General features: G+C 43.6%; 1 protein-coding gene across 1 annotated transcript; it reads right to left on the reverse strand.

Moving 5' to 3' along the window:
• Positions 1-8593: 8593 nt before the first annotated feature.
• On the reverse strand, positions 8594-16488 carry DDX47 (DEAD-box helicase 47). Its single transcript, XM_082043041.1, has 12 exons — positions 16347-16488; positions 15538-15631; positions 13953-14141; positions 13686-13757; positions 13055-13173; positions 12491-12562; positions 12271-12387; positions 11936-12082; positions 11511-11648; positions 10050-10120; positions 9383-9512; positions 8594-9288 (listed from the first exon to the last, which is right to left on the reverse strand). Exons 1-12 carry the CDS (start codon positions 16437-16439, stop codon positions 9169-9171), a joined length of 1362 nt encoding a protein of 453 aa, XP_081899167.1. The 5' UTR covers positions 16440-16488; the 3' UTR covers positions 8594-9168.
• Positions 16489-17492: the final 1004 nt, after the last annotated feature.

Genomic DNA, 17492 nt, shown 5'->3' on the forward strand with positions numbered 1-17492 from the left:
TGTGGTTTTACTAGTGGTAAAGACAAAGGAAAGTGAAAATTCACGTGCATGATTCTGCCAAATGAAACAGACATTCTGGATGGATTACATGACTGTCTGGCTTCTTTAGCAAACAGAGCATCTGTTGCATTCCTGTTCCAATTAAAAAAAAAGTCTGCTATTACGTAACAGTTGATAATCCCCAATCTCCGGAGTGGTTAATCTAGATTTACATGGTTAAAACCTCCGCTGGCCAATTGAAATCTGACTTTCCTAACTACTCATTTACAATCATCAACCAGAGAAACGACATTGTTTAGTCTGTTACTGGTTGAAATGTATCGTAACCTTCCAGGACAGCACAACATTTTGACAGGCTTGCCCTAGATCTAATCATCCTTCCCTATACTCATCAAAAGGATTTAAGACAAATACAATTGCGTTGAAATAAGTTATTGAATATAAATGAACCGTCTCTTCCTAACAGGCAATCCTACAATATTAAGCAACGAGAGACTTGCCCATATCTCCCAGCAGAATCTCCATTGCTTTCTATCATTTACCTCATTGCTTTGTAGGACTAGTTACATTTATACAGTCATAAAATTACTTTTGGCCCTTTGAAGGCAACTGCAAGACTGATGTGGCCCCCAGTGAAAATGAGTTTGACACCCCTGTTCTAGAGCATCTGTGAATGCAGATCCCAGTCAGTCCCCAAATGGCTGAGGTGGGATATGCCTGCAGGTGTGCAACGGAGGGATCTCCACCTGCACAGGGGCTGTAGTAGCCTCCTCTGGCAAGAGGTTTCAAAGCACAGAGGTGTCTCCTAAAATGACATCAAGTCTAGGAGAGCCATGGGTGAACTGCTGAGGCAGCTCATATCTCCCCTGCACACCGAAAAACACAAGGAAGACAGCACTGGAAGCAAACAGCTTGTGCAAACACCTGTCCATCAGCCAGGAGAAGCGCCTGTAGGACCATATTGCAATGCAGCATGAACAGCAAAGCAAAGAACCAGCCTTTGGCCTGTTTAGGGACCTGGTTGCAGGCTGCTTGATGGGGCAAGGACGGGGAAAGGTGAGCAGGGCAGAGTGCAGAAGGTGCTTAGAAAAGGGGATGCATGCACAAGAACTACTTGGTGAAGGCTGGGAATCAGACACGTAGGAATAGCTAAAGGTTTGGGGAGAAGATGAGACAACCCAAAACAAGCACTGAATAATGGAAGCTTAATAATGCAACACATCCTGGGGCATGCTAAGCACAAGGAAATCTTGCTTGTGGAGGATCTCAGCAGAAGTCAGCAGGCCTGTGCCAGCTGCAGGAGTTGAGCACAGTGTTGCCGGTTAAGTATATGAAAGGAGGCCTTGGCTGATGCTTTCAAAGGAATAAGTCAGTCCATGCAGAGGCCCGAAGGCAGGGAGGGAGGCTGCAGCCAGGCACTGGTGGGTGGAAGGAGTCCCCTGCACCAGGCCATGCAGGGAGATTCCCTCTCCCTCAGCCACAGGAGAGGTGGCTCCCAGCTACGTGCCCCTGCAGACATCACTGCCCCAAGATCTCCGTCACTGAATGCTTCCAAAGGTTAGTGGAGTCCCTCAGTCACCTTTATCTGATCAAATTATGGGAGTGGACTGGGGAATGATGCAATTCTGCAGACAATGCAGAAGAGCAAGAAAGATGCAAACTCTGCCTACCTGGGCAGCAAGATTTTGCTGACATGCTGAGCAGACAGGTTAACCTGCTCTGCTGTACCAGTACAGCCATGTACGTCAGTCAGTCCTGGCTCCTGCTGCGGAGCTCAGCCCATTGCCCAGTTCAGTCACAGAGAAAAGCCTGCCGGCTCATGCAGGACCTGGGCCAGTGCACAAGCTCACAAGCAGTTTCCTTCCACCCAGGATTCATTTTAAGGCTCAGCACAGCTTCTGGTGCAGCTATCTCACTTTAGGCAAAGCAGACAGAAACTGGCATATTTGTCCCATCACTGTGAAGGCCAAGGAGATGAGAGTCCAGATCACAGAAGGCACTTTAAGGCAAGGTCACCCAACCATTTTTACTTTGGATCTCTACTTGTCAAAGGTCTTTCCCCACTGAGAGAGATAACACCTTCCTGCAACCCCTCATTCATGTGTAGAGGGACTTCTCCCCCATCAGTCTTCCTCTTTATCCCCATATCTTCACATGCCAATAACTACTGCAAAGACATCATCCTATTTTTGGATGTTGAGCCACAAACTCTTTGAGGCAGAAAAGCATCTACCCCCTGTGCATTTTCTGGGCTACCCATGTCAATTGTTAATACACGGTTTTGTAGTTCTCAGGTGATCAGAGAAGCAAAGGGCTGACATGGCTTTCACCAGGAGGCTGCCCTGGCCCCAGCAGGAGTGGTTAAAGAACATGGCAAAGGAGGAGAGCTCTCAAAGTTTTTATCTGTGTGTCTGGCTTGGCACAGGACAAGTGAACACTGCTGGTTCAGAGGCTCTGCCTTCCTCTCCAAGAAAGCACAGAGCAATTAGTTTTGTTGTCTTTAAAGAAAAACAACAAAACAAACAAACACACACAAAACAAAAAAAAAACACACACACACGCATAAAAAAAGAAAACCTTATTTACTGAGTAGGATACAGAAATAAAGACACTTAATAAAGATTTCATTTATACTATGCCCTCCAGCAAGCTGCCTTCCCATTGCACAAGTTTATCAACAGAAGGAGGCTAACAGGGCCCTGCACTAGCCACATCTTCCTCTACATCTCCTGCTTCTACTGAATTCAAGAGACTCACAACTGTCTCCTATAGGGTTTTCAAAGGAACATGGCAGGCACACACTCACAAACCGTCCATGCAAATACAAGACCAAGACCAGTAACAGCAATTCTCTTTCCACCATCTTAACACAACCCTGATGGAGAGGAAGATTCCTCACTAATCACAAAGAGCTGTTCATCAGCCAGATTGGGTGACAGCATCTGACCTGTAAAAGCAGTGCTGGCATTTTCAAAGACGAGAGGTAGCCTGGCATTCAGAGGATGGATATTCGAGAAGTCATCCTTTGAACTAGATAGAGGCAGAGTAGCTGGAGTAAAAGAAGTCATATCTGAGTGGGAGTGTTAGAAGAACTAAAGAGACACAAACCACTAGCATGCTTCAGAAGAAATGGCGCTCTAACACACTCAGCTGAGATGAGCCAGCCTGGCTGCTGCCAGAGAGCTGAGCAGAGGCAGAAGCAGGGCTGTCTTAGAGACAGAGCAGACAAGCAAATATGTTTCTTACATTTCTTCCATAGGTCTTTTATAAACATTTGTCACTGTGTTATCTATTTTAGAGAGCATAACCAATACTTTTTTCTGCAATTTATCTAAACTTTTCTTGAAAATTGGAAAGGCAATTCCAGGATTCCTAGTTAATACTAAAACAATTTTAACAACAGGTGGAGAGAGCCTAAACTATGATACACATACATGATTTCAGTGTATTCAAAGAAAAATAGCCCATAGCTCTACAAAACCTTTAAGAGGCATCTCAAGATCCGCAATTGCAGGGATAGAAAGCTGATTCTGCTCAAGCTCTGTCAAATGAGTCTGCTAGGCTGTCTGCTTCATATTGTTGACTGTGTTTGAAGAAGACTAGTCCTTAAAAAACAAAGAGAGGCTCTGACATGCACCAAGATAAAGGCTTAAGACACCTGTAAGCATGCACATGGGCAGCAGTAATAGGAAATCACTCACTAAAGGCAAATTTATCATTCTGATTACATATTGAGAGAAAAGAAGTATTACTTTCCTCCTGATGATACATCAAGCACAGAAGCTGGCAAGGACAGATCAGGTTTGGTATCTCCTGTTATAAATTCCCTTCAACTAAGCTACAATAAAGACAGCAGAAGACTAAGTATATCAAATTACATGCTTGACTGGGGTACCTTGATTTCTGTTGCTTTAAATAAAATTGAATGAGCCTCCACACATTCTCTCCCAGGCTTGCTCCACAAATCCTGGGCCCCCTTACATTTCTACTGAAGGAAAGAAGGTACTTTTGTGACTCCAACTCTCTTTGTGCAAAAGACTTTTACCTACACCAAAGCCAAGAAATTTCATTTTTAGTCCTGTTCATGGCATACAAAGAACCACACAAAGGAATCCTTTTCTTCTGGAAAGCCAGCACAACCCAAGCAATTCAACCTTATAAGGCAACCCTCCTCTAACTCAGACAGACAACTTGCAGAGCAACTTTTACTATTTGCCTTTCTTTACACAGAGATGTGTTTTGTGGGTGAAAGGCCTGAGGAGGATTAAAGGGGACTTAAGTCAGTCCAAATAGGAAACGTGTCAAAAAAAATGCCTTCCTCGATAATATCAAATAGGGAGATGGAAGTGATAGATGGAACAGTCTCTGCGAGAGGCCTCTCAATGGGGTTCTTTTTCTGCCTTTGCTAGGACTTGAATGGAAGACAAAACATTTTCCCCTTTTTTGCACAGAAAGCCCGCATTGCCTTCCCTTTCCTCCAAAACCCTTAGCAACCACCAAGCCCAAGAGAAGGCAGAAACTTTTGACAGATTCCTACCCCTAGACTTTGTTTAAGGGAGAGGCAACATAGTAGCATTTACACCTCTGCAACAATGAGGATTCTCCAGCAGAGAAGGCAAAGATAAAAATAGTCCTCTTCCCTCTGGGCATGCAAAATTACCCTGTGTTAACCTCTAGTAAACACAGCTTCAGGCTTCTAGATGCTTCCCTGAAAAAGCTCTGAACAAGCTCCAAGGGCATCCGCCCTTCCCTGAGTACCTACAATGTCAATAGCTGAAGACCGCAGAGTGCCACTGTCTCCTATTGCACAACTGGGCACGACCTTGGCTCAGTCCAACACACATCCTACCATGAAACATGACATATACTTGATCATCATGTTCAGCAAGGCATGTGTCCTGGGTGGGCATTGGAAGCTGAGTCAAAGTGCTATTATCATCATAAGTTCCCATTCCTGAAGGGTCCTCAGGAAGAGACAGGGCACTGGAGGCATGGCTGTATTTATCCCTGGACCAGAGAGCAAGCAACCATTCTCATTTCTTAGGTGCAAGAGGAATGAAACTTCCTTAGTTCTCCTTTTTAAATATTGTTAATCAGAAGGAGTTTTCATTGTCAGACCAGGAAATAAAAAAAGCCATTTGAAGACTAAGAAAGAGTCTTAACTTTTTTTTTTTTTTTTAAGAGCTCAGGAGTTAACCTGTCAGAAAGTCATATTCTGATTCATGTTTACACAGTGACAGTACTTTTCCCCAAAAACTCTACTGGTAAGTGCATAAACAAGAGCAGTAAAAATTCAGAATGACTACATGGACTACTTCTGGCACCAAAGTTGGATTTTTACAGCATTTGCTTTGCAAAATTTACAGGAATGAATTGCTCACTTGAATGTTTACAGAAGCTTCTCACATGCCATTGCAGGCAAACCACAACTTCACATTTATACAATATCAAAATACTTGGTAAATGCCTGTGTCTTTTTTCACAGGTCATGCTATTAATTCCATTCCTTCTTAAGTACTTCCAAGTGCTTTTAAGTATGTTGGATGTTTTCCTATTTCTATGCTTGGCTAAACTAGGAATGTTTACTAATTTCAGTCCTGCTTTGTAAACTAAGGCCCTCTAGATTCCAAATCACTTCTTACTCTGCGAGTTCCCTACTAAACTGAGCCTCTCCTCAGCACAGGTTAATGTGTTTCTATAAAGTCATCATACTAAGCTCTCCCCCTTGGTGATCTCTACTTTTTTAGGGTGGGGGGAAGGTGGGCTGCCAGCTCCTTAGGACAAGCTGTGTCCCTTGTGATTATTTTAAGCAGACTTAAGTTCAGCCTGCTACCACAAAAAAAAAAAAAAAAAAAAAAAAAAAAAACACCAAACAAAACCAAAAAACCTGGATTCCCCACTCTGGTTCCCAGTTGTGCTTTCCTGCTCATGGCTTCCCTTGCAGCCCCTGGGTAGCAGGTGCATGGCACTGGGGAACTGAGATGGCCAAATCCATTTCAGACAGGGCAGCTAAGCCCAGCTTCTGCTCTGGACCACTGTGTGGTTGCAAAGACTGCTATCCACACTTGAAGTCAATTATTGACACTGACATCAATGTTTAATTTTACTTCTCCAAAGGACTGTCCCACTTCTCCTAGCTCTAGATAATTTAAATGAAAGACACTATATCCCCATTCTTTACTGCTTATGCAGTATTAAAAATCAAGACTACAAAACATTATTTAAAATACATATTACAAGTGTATAAACAATCACCTCTCATTATGGACTTGGGAAGCGCAGAATAATTTCAAAACAAACATCCCCACTGAAAATCTTTCAAAAACACAGCTTTTGTCGAAACTTCACTTGAGTTTCAGCTGCAAAAAAATGAGAGGTTGTGTTAGCCCAACCTTACCTTACGTCACACTGAAGTTAATCCTCCACTTCAGCTCCCTGCTGTGCAGAGAGGCGTGCTTCAGAACTGTCCCTCAAGAGTCCTCCTGACTGAACAAACACGCTGCCATCAGTTGTTGTACAAAAGTATGCAGCCACACACATACCAGTGCAGGTATTTTCTGAACTTTCATGCAGAGAAAGACAGGTCTCGCTCCATTCTTTTCCCCTCATGTTTCATTAGATCAGCTACAGATCTTGCCTTAGCCTGGCTACAAATTCTGTTTTGACCAAATGTATCTTCAGACACTCCCTATTCCACTTCAGTTATACAAACACACTCTGACCAAGCCCTCATGGCATAGTCACTGTAAGAATCTCTTTCCTGCCCCTCCAATCCATTGAAGTATTTTTAGTTGAAATTGAACACACATACCTGTGGCAGGTGAGGCAGCAGCGAGAATATGTGGGTGTGGTAAAACCCTTGCTTTTCTAGTGCCAAGTGTTTCTACAGTTTGCAATTCCAAATCAAGGGAGGTGGCCAGCTGTCTAGGAGTTGCTCATCTCCAAGGACATTCTGCACCCTTTTACAAGGAGCAACTCTACTTCTCTGTTACTCTCGGAACTGCAGAGAAAGGATAGAGAATCTCTGATCCTGTCAAAGGGCAAGACAGACCCCCTCTGCTGTTGCAGCCTTCCACACATGAAAGACTGCAAAAGATGCCAGTGACTCTACCAGTCTATTAAAGAAAGCCTCACAATACTTCTGAAAGGAATGATGCTGCCCTACATACACCTCCAGCAATAAAGTAGCCCCTTCATATCACTTGACAAGACTGGTTCAGGGCTGACTCTGCACGCCACCTGTTACATAGCTGGGAATAACACTGAGAGGTTTTCCTGAGCCTCAGTAGCCTCAGAGGGTTTTAACCTTCATTTGCTGATGGTGCAACCAACCCTGTCTTGCTTGTGAAGTATAAGAAATGTTGCTCAAGCATCCAGCAGGACAGATCAGTCAGGAGAGTTCCCATGCTCCACAGGGAACAATCATTTGCATCTCCACCCATACACCCACTCATTTTCTTCCTCTCCTTCTGGTGCATTCTAGGGCTATTTCCTCTTACTTGTAGGGATTCCTGCCAAAGGGCCCTGTAGAATTAACATGTTCTCATTATGGGGCTTCCAACCCTGCCTCTCAGCACTAGGACCCACAGAAGATGCAAACTCTCTTCCTGCTTCATAAGAATGCTTCTAGCAGTCAACACACCAAAGATCTGTACCCTTTCCTATCTACAACTGATCTTAGGCTGTTTTAGAGCTATCAGACCTGAAGATGAGTATTTGGGAGACTTAAGTAAATTGCTGAAAAAAAAAAAAAAGAGAAAAAAGGACAAAGTAAGTACTCTGTCACTCTTCTCAGACCAGAGTATGTTTGTTCCTTAAGACAGAGCTGTTTTAAATCAAAAAAGAAAAAAAAAACCAAAACATGTTTCCCTGTTAAAGATACTGTGGTTTTTGTAATTTTGCAAAATGTACTACCCCAAAAGTATAAAAAAGAACATTCTGACCAACATACACGCATATATTAGATTTATGCTGACACTACGAAGTAACCATCATGCTCACCTTGACTACTGCAGTAATCTCTGCTTTCCGTTTAGAAAAAGAATTTCCATTTAGAAAAAATAATTTGAGCATTGTTTTTCATGTAGCAGAAAATCTAGTGTATGAGTGGTTCTAACAGACATCAAAGGTTCTCAGCCTTCTCTGCCCACCAGAAGAAATGTCCAATGTGAAAATTTTTATTGCCAATGGGAACTAGCACTAACCTTCTGGTTTGATATGAAGATAAATACATTTATCTCATTCTTGCAAGAGTCTACTTATATGGCACTGAACTCTGCCTAAGACAGAGAAATAAATAGGGAAACACAGACAGAGGCTATATGAGACCTGCTTTTCTTCACCACACAGCTCGTGAGCTGCTCTTCTATGTAAATACCACCCTCTTGTGTTGGTTTGTAAGTAATACACGAATCAGCCACAACAAAAAATCCCCATAACACAGACCTCTCCTTGATCTTCCCAATCATTACAGATTCTGGATCAAACTCCAGGTTGTGAACAGCCTAATCCTGCCACAACAGGTTCTCTCTGTGCCGGGCCACTGTTCAGATGACACATCTAAGGTACTGATGTCACACCTGAATCACTAAGATTGACCTAAGAAGAAAACTTTCTGGCAGAGCCAATATTCAAAATGAGCAGAATAGGTCAATGGTAAGACAAAGAAAGCCAGGCAGCTTTAAAATTAAGCAAAATATATTTGGAGTTCTTCATATCACATCTCTTCACTAAGGCAGGGGCATCATCCATCTGCTGTGGAAATTCAGTCAGTTCTATTAACTTTTTCCTCTTTCTTCTGACAGACCTAACTGACCCCAGATGCACTCGTTGAGTTTGGGCAACGAGACAGGCTGCAGCAGTGGGAAAGCTGCACTCACACTGCACCTCTCTGTGAATGAGCAGGGCCAGACCACAATGGCTTTCAGGTCCATAGGTGATGGTCTGGTGTCTCTGAAAGGATGACTGGTCCCTGCGTACCAGAACGGGCCAAGCTTGGTCTGTAACCAGTGAAGCAGAAGAGAAGTTGTTGTTTTCCAGGTAGACTGCCAAATTTCTTAAGTAGTTCTCAAAAACAAACAAAAAACCATTGAAGATGGCTTGGTAGACTGTTTTTGCCAAGCTCATGTAGCCATAGAGAAAATTTTAAAAGTCTGTCCAAATAATGCACTAGAAGGCTTTCCTCCTCTTCTTTTTCCCCCCTGCCACCTTATTCCTGACACCAATAGCTTCTTCTGTGTCATCATCATCATTCCGAGATCGCTTCTTCTCCCCTTGCTCCCGCAGCTCCTGCAATGCAATCAAGAGGTTGACCAAGAAGTTCTAGCACCTGAGGAAATTCAAACTACAACAGCAAGTAGAGGGACAAAAAGCCAGTGCCCACCATTCGAGCTAGTCTCTGGGCCTCAGCCACACGCTCTGTCAGCATCATAACTTCTTCCTCTTGCATGGGGAATGCTGGCAGCTTCTTGCCAATCAGGTGTTCAATGCGCTGGAACAGCTCTACATCGTACCTGAAAAAAAGACATGACACCAGCTTCAGTCAGTCCTCCTGAGAATATTTTGGCTGTCACCACCCACAGGTATCACCCCTTATCTCCAGCCCACAGATATTGTTAGCTTATGCTGATGGTCTCACAAGCAAGTTTTAATTTCATCCAAATGATGCCATTGTTTGGGATGGTTTTACTGATTTATTCAGCTCATCTTGGTTCAGAAGTTATTCGGCAAAGACTTTTTTTAGACAAATACTTCAGTATTTATCAAAAACACATATTTAACCTGCATTATATATTATAAAAATGTATGCATATTATACAATCAAGTTATAAACACCTACTTCTGCTCATTACATGCATACTTCTAGAATTTATCCTAGATCTTTCTCCCTCCCCACCCTGGGCCTTGAATTCTCTCCTCTTTAACCAAGCAAATCTAGCTGGCACCTCAAAACAGAAAGTAGTATTTTCTTCTCACCCAGGATGAGGTCAGATGTTTTCTGCACTCAAACAGAGCTGGAAAGAGTAAGTCTTCCACATTTTAACACTTACTGTGTGACAAAGGTGATAGATTTGCCAGATCTGCCAGCTCGAGCTGTTCTCCCAACACGATGAATGTAATCCTGAAAACAATTTTCTTGATAATCAATAAGATATGTGCACCAAACAAAGTAGTTACAGGAAATCAGTCCATATAATTTTTCTTTAGGAAAGAACAAGAAAATGGCAAGAAAATAAAGCCACAATTAAGTACTCAGGACCACGTGCAGCATTAGGATTTGAGAAGATGCTGGCTTGTGGAAGCATTTCTTTGGTTTTAACATTTGAAGTCTTCTCTTGCTAAAGGAGAAGACCACCTCCACTTATTTAAGACTGCAGGACAAAAGTGGTGATACAAGACTTTGCTAATGAACTATCACTTCCTTGGAAAGCTAATATTTAAAGTGAGCCAATGCCTGCATTTTCAGTTTTGGGATTTAGTGCTCTTATATAGTCTGTCTTCCAGACAAACTCTCCGGCAGGTAGATTTAAATTTGGCAAGCACACTGAAAGGAAGGATGAATGAGAACAATTTGGAAGCGTCTGATCTATTGAGCGTCTTCTGTTTATGTGGTTCTAGGCTGCTTTCCAGCTTTTATACTGCATTATGGAAATTAAAATACTCAGTTCTCCATGCAGGATCTGTGAAGAAAGGAAGCATCATGAAAAAGGATGCATTTGGTGACACGAACTAGAGGTAGGGGAACAAAAAACTGTAACATCATTCAAGATGCTACTGCCACCATTATTTTTTTTAACTTACATCCTTTAGCAATGTCAAAGACAGTATCTTCAAAAGAACCACGATACTTTCCTCTGTCTGCAATGTGCAGTATCTTTGATCATTATAAGGAACAATAGCAGTTCCTGAAATGCATGTTAACGGTATGCTTTCTGAAACTAGGCTGGGAAACAAAGTCACACACCTAAGATAATACTATACTTTCTACAAAGTAGAGAGTTAGTAAGTCACTTTTTTTTTCAGTTCACTGCACTTTTGTGATAGGAAGATGAAATGTATCAAAGACATCTTTCTTGATCAAATCCTCATTGAGCATAATGGAAGAATTTTAACTTTTTTAAAAACACAGTTTAAAATGTGAAGGCAGGCCTGGATCACAGGAATAGAGATGACTACCTGAAACTAGTACTATGTTACGACTGTTTTCAAAGTCTAGAAGCCCTTTAATGTAATATGGCAAAACACATACTCTGAGTAGAAACGCAGGCATAGAACACCCCATTTCCCCTCTTTGCTTACGGGATCGGTTCTACAGTCCAGATGAGGCCACCCAACCAAACTGAGATACCAACTCTCAGTTTCAAAGGCTGAACTATGTCTTCTAATCTACAGAAGTGTAAACTAGGCTTCCAGTCAGCAGAACAGAGAAAAGTTGTCTTTGTCCCTTTGTCTAGCTTCACTATGCCTCCCGGTGACCAGAAGTTCTCAGCCAGCACACAGACTGAGCTCACCTTAGAATGCGTAGGAATATCAAAGTTTATCACCACATCTACATGTGGGATGTCCAGACCTCTGCTTGCAACATCAGTAGCCAGTAGAATAGAACGTGCCTTTGCCTTGAACTTGTTTAGAGCACCCAAACGTTTATTCTGGAAAAGAGGACAAAAAGGGAATGAGAGAATAATGCTCATTCTGATTAATATGCTCTTGTTGAAATGCTGGTACAGAAGAACTGGAGGAGAAACTCGAAAGTCTAGACTCAAAAGTCTATTACACAATCAGTGGCAGCATTCACAATAGTTAAATTTCTAGAGATCAGTCCAGTCCACTAGCTGTGAAATACTCCTTCTTCAAGGTAGTTGTCACTTAGTATGGTGCAGCCCACCCCCAAGCAACGCATCTTCTGTCTACTCCACTCTGTGGAGTACACCCGTACCTGACTCATCTGCCCATGGAGAGGAATGGCAGTGAACCCCAGATTGCGGAGCAGTAGAGCAGTCCTCTGGGTATTGTTACACGTACTACAGAATATCATGAAAGAGTTCCCAGCTAATTCATTCAAGATATGAACCAGGTAGCTGTCCTGGAAAGAAACAGAGAAGAAAAAAAAAGAACAACAACAACAACAAAAAAAAAAAAAAAAAAAAAAAAAAAATCACATATGCCACATTGAAAGAGTAAGTATAAGAGAAGATGACAAGATACCTGGCACATGTTGGAACAGCAAGACAAGACACGATCAGAAGCAGGAACAAACAGAAGTGGCATTACCTTGAATTTGGAGGGGATGAAAATGTAATACTGCTGTAGTTTTTCAACTGTCTGATATTTGGAAGAAACAGCGCATTTAACAGGATTCTTCAGAGCAGCACGCTGAAGTTTTTGAACCTGAGAAGATCAATGTAAGTGATCTTGTCAGAAACCCATCTCATACAGCCTAAACAGTATGGGCTGATGGAAGGACAAATAAAGCAGAGTACTCTGCTCTCACCTTCTTGGTCATCGTAGCAGAAAACAGGAATGTCTTCCTGTCTCGAGGAATCACTTTTAGTATCTTATCCACCTGTAAAAACAGAAAGAAAACGGAAATGCTGAACACAACAGTAATCACAACATAAGCCACCTCCAAATACAATGATCATCCAAATGAAGAGTAATGCACTTGTGTAACTTAGATTCAGAGCAGGAACAAATTTCCCCTCTTCTAAAGCAAAATCATAGGCTGATAGCTTGTTGACAGTTTGGCAGTGTGAACTCCAGAAGTCTAATAGCAGTGCAGTTTTCCTGCAGGAATGTGTGTGTGATCGTGTTCCTACAGTAACTATGTCAACGTCCGGCAGTCCAGAGAAACCAGGAGACATCCTACTGTCTTGCTAGTGCTCTGCAGAACTCTGCTAAGTTCTGCTCCTACCATAGACTTCTGTACACTTATTAGATCTTAGTAAGTTTGCTATTCACTTCTACAGAACAGCTCAGTGTTTACTATGTGACTGTAGGAAGCAATTTTAAAGGGACTCATCTGCTGTTACAAACTCTTCTTTTAGCAGTTTCCTACCTCTGTCTCAAAATCCATGTTAAGGATCCTGTCAGCCTCATCCATCACTAGGTACTTCAGAGCTCGTAAGTTGAATCCCTTTGTGTTCTCCAGATGATCAACAAGACGTCCAGGGGTTGCTACCAACAAAATCCCGAGAGCCAATTTAGAATGAAAGCAAAGGAAACGATCCAAAGAGGCAAGAGAGCCATCTGTCACAGAAACAGGATTCTTTGCCCAAGAGAAGTAGAGGCAGATTGCTTTATGGGAGGACTCTTTCATGGAATATTTTCAGAGTATTTTGAAATAAGACTAATGGAGTCAGACTTTCTGAAGAATGCCCTCCTTCCCCCCCTGAAAAAGCCCGACTGTACATGAGCTGTACTGAGAAGGATGAGACCAGCATTTAGAATACTAAAGAAGAACAAAAAGCAAGCCAAAGGCATTCTAGCAAGAATGCTTTGGAATGAGCTTGTAGCAACAAGGTTACTGGTATATATTTAACAAGCCAGTACTTCTGTCTCAGGACAAAAACAAATGAAGGATGTACTCACACTTCTACTTAAAATGCACAAAACCTTTTGGCACTCTTTCTTTGAACAACTGCAACGTGATAATATTCATAACCCATAACCCCAGCACATTAACTTACCAATTATAACATGTGGTTTCTTGGCTAAGGCCAGAGATTGAGACATCGCGTCAATTCCACCCACAATAACCGCTGCAGGACAAACAGAACATAGTGAATCTCAGCGTAGCACCAGCCAACCCCTGGCACCATAGTGCCTCCTCCTACTCCCTGTCACCCACAACAGCTCTGTACAAACAAAAGGCTACTTTATGAGAATTTGCTTTATTTTAGCACATCTGTCCTTCCCAGGCCTCTTCAGCCATACAATCTCACAAAGCTACTTACTAGTGTGGACACCAATGGAGGATCCAAGAGCTTCAAACTGCTCTGAGATTTGGAAGGCGAGCTCCCTTGTTGGTGTGAGGACAAGAGCAAATAATCGCTGAGGGGTTTCCAGCAGTGCTTGAAGAATTGGCAAAGCAAAGGCTCCTGTTTTTCCAGAGCCAGTTTCTGCCAGTCCAATGATATCTCTGCCTACAAGGAGCAGCAAGGAGTACAAAAACTTATACATCCAGACCACAGAAAGAAATCTTTAAAGCACTGTGCAATAAAGCACAAGAATTTCCAAAGGAAAGGAAAAAAAAAAGGAAACACACAAAGGGTAAAGAAGCACAAAGGGCGAAAACAAATTATTTCAGAACATCTTTGCAGTATTTTTAGAGTGTGGCTTCATTTGTTTAATACAGTCTCAGTCCTTTCCATTCTCTAGTCAAACTTCTGTCAACATACAGGTCTGCGTACAAACTTCAGGTTCAAAAGCAGCTTTACTTTATTATTTCTCAAATTTGTTTGTCAATTTACAGCTTATTGCTTTTATCTGGGTAAGTATCCTAAACCAACTGTTGTCTGTGTTTGAGACTTAGGTCATACTAACTACAAGACAACAGCACTACCAAACTCACAGGATCAATTTTGTGCCATTAGGAGTCATCTAAACTGGTTTGTGGCAGGAAGGATTAGGACAAAGTTCTTTGCCCAAAACCAGTGCAGGCAACAGTGTAGAATTCAACACTAGAATCCATTCTGGCGTCCTAAACTTCTACAGCAGAGAAGAACACTCTGACAACAAGACTTAAACTAAAGACAACTTCTCAGGAATACAATCTTTTTATTTTTCCTCCAATAGAATCTTACATGTGGAGTAAAAGAGTCTGACAACAGTTAAGTACCAGGACAGAGTGACACTGAAAGTTTATTCCCATTCTGTCACATCGTTCTGTTCCTTTTTCAGTGGGTTTGTTTGTTTAAAAGAAACAAACTAAACCACCAAATATTCTAGAAGCAGAAATGTTTGCTGAATTCAGTAATTTATTTTCCTGTAATTCCATGATGTTTACAGAAAGGCACTGTGGTTCATTTATTACTCACTCCAGAAATCTAACTTCAAAGAATTGCCAGCTTAGAGCAAGGCAGATTATACAGGCCATGTAATCAGTCACGGCAATCTCCAATTGCAGACACACACTGAAGGTCTCTACAAGAGGCACAGTCCTAAATCTATCAGAAGTTTTCTGTGCATCCTTGAGTATTTCAGAAGTAAAATGGTCAGTGCAGACTAGCAGCTCAAATGATTGACAACAACTCTAGTTAATGTGGAGTGTCAGAACTACACAACAGCAGTGAATACTTAAGAACTCAGGTATGCACTCAATGGAAAGATTGCAGTTACAGGCAGTGTTACAGGAGAAACTAGCACTCCAAGCTCCCCCTGGGAAGGACACAAGAATGAGCACAGAAAATAGTTCTAGACAAAGGCCTTCGATGATGAAGCAGCAAAAACTCTCATCCCTGCCACTTCTCACTCAGCAAAATTAATTCAAACAGAGCTTCTGGGGCATCCCCAGATTTGGGATCAGAGCACACTGCTCACCTTGGAGAGCCACTGGAATAGCCTCAACTTGGATCTTTGTTGGGACCTTCCATCCTAACTGGTCACAAGCTTCACACAGGACATCTGTCACTCCCTGAACATTAGTGAAAAGAGAAAAGGGAAACACACATCACCAAGGAGACCTAAATTAAATGACAGGCTTAAGTTAAATACATGCTGCAACAGAGCCATGCTTGTCTCTAGCAGAGACAAACCCCATCAGGCCCTCAGTGCAACTATATGAAAGGGCAGGGTGCTCACAATGATCCCCACCTCCATCGGTAACTCTATAGATTCCTTCAGAACTGTAAGCGGTGACTGTGATCACTAAAAAACTAGTCACCTTTGTCCTTAGTTTGCACAAGCAACTTCACACACACAGCTGTCTTTCTTCCCCTCCGGGGGCATCCCATTAGCACGAAAAAGGGAAAACACCTGGGCAAACTCACACAAGTGAAAACATGCAGCCGTCTGAGGAGCGTGGATGGGAGCGGAAACGCCACCCGCACTGAAGCAGAGGCCTCAACGCCCCGGACCTCCCGCCCCAACACAGTCCCAGGCCCGCGGGCCGGAGCAGCGACGTGCCTGCCTGCCCCCCGTGCCCCGGCGGCTCCGACGGGCCCAGGGTCGCAGCCCAAGGCCGCGCCACGAGGGGACAAGCACGGCGGGGCGGCGTGGGGCACGGCCCGGCACACGGCGCCGTGCGAGGAGCGCCCCACGCCCGGCCTGGTATGAGGATGAGCAGGAGGGTGCTCCTCGGGACAGGGGAGGGAGCAGCGAGGGCAGAACCAGCTCCCGGTCGGCCTCACCAAGTCCTTGAAGCTCCGAGGCTCTTCCTCCGCTGCCTCTGGCTCCGCTGCCTCTGGCTCCGCCGCCTGCCCGTTCTCTTCTCCTGCCGCCATTCTGGACCGTCCCCCTCTGCGGCAGCGCAGCGCACTCTGGGAGTTGTGGTTCCCCGTTCGGAGGAAAGAGCCAATGGGAGCGGGCGGGGCTCCAGGGTTGCCCGTTGGGGCCGTTTCTTTCGTGGCGCCTGGGAGCGGGCGGCGGTGCCGTGAGGTACCGGCGGCCTCATTTTCTTGAGGTCAGAAAGTGTCTTCTGCATCCGGAGTTCTTCAGAGCTCAGACCTCTGGGCAGGGTGTAATGCTTGGGGTGCCAAACGCAGACATTTTTTACTCTCTTGGTGTAGGGGAGGCGATGTCAGTGGAGTTGCCGTGTCTGGGGAAGCATCCTGACTCAGCACAAGGGCATTATTTTTCTAAACGTGTTCAAGGCTTGTTTTCTTTAAACTCATTTGGCTTGTGCTTCTGCACGGCAGAGCATTTTATGTGTTAAATTAAGAACTCTGGGTAGGTTTTTCACTGAGCTCTGGAGAATCACAGAATCACAGAATGTTAGGGATTGGAAGGGACCTCGAAAGATCATCTAGTCCAATCCCCCTGCTGGAGCAGGAACACCTGGATGAGGTTACACAGGAAGGTGTCCAGGCGGGTTTTGAATGTCTCCAGAGAATGGGACTCCGCAACCCCACTGGGCAGCCTGTACCAGTGCTCTGTTACCCTCACTGTGAAGAAGTTTCTTCTTATATTTAAGTGGAACCTCCTGTGTTCCAGTTTATACCCATTGCCCCTTGTCTTATCATTGGTTGTCACGGAGAAGAGCCTGGCTCCATTCTCATGACACTCGCCCTTCATATATTTATAAACATTAATGAGGTCACTTATTTCTCCAGGGAAGTGGGAGTTACGGAGCTACAGCTGCCTGTACAGGGCTAAGAGCACACTGCATCGGCTGTCTGAAAACCTGCCTGCTTGGCAGTAACTGCAAATGGCTAGACCTCTGGTCTGCCGCTCAGCGGTTACGTTTCTCGGGCAGTGTGCGGGATATATAATTCTTTCGTACCCATAAATTCTATGGTTGTGAAAGAACAAGGGAAAATGGGCTATCTGATCACAAA

This window comes from Streptopelia decaocto, assembly GCF_964273445.1.
Source record: "Streptopelia decaocto genome assembly, chromosome: 1".
Lineage (NCBI taxonomy): Eukaryota > Metazoa > Chordata > Aves > Columbiformes > Columbidae > Streptopelia > Streptopelia decaocto.

Bases quoted from the DNA above. Each gene is read 5' to 3' on its own strand.
- DDX47 (XM_082043041.1), bottom strand. From the start codon at position 16,439: ATGGCGGCAGGAGAAGAGAACGGGCAGGCGGCGGAGCCAGAGGCAGCG. The intron at 12,388-12,490 runs GTGAGAGCAGAG...TGATCTTCTCAG, and splicing joins CTGCTACGATGACCAAGAAG to GTTCAAAAACTTCAGCGTGC. The intron at 9,289-9,382 runs GTGGGCACTGGC...ATTGCATTGCAG, and splicing joins CCCAGAGACTAGCTCGAATG to GAGCTGCGGGAGCAAGGGGA.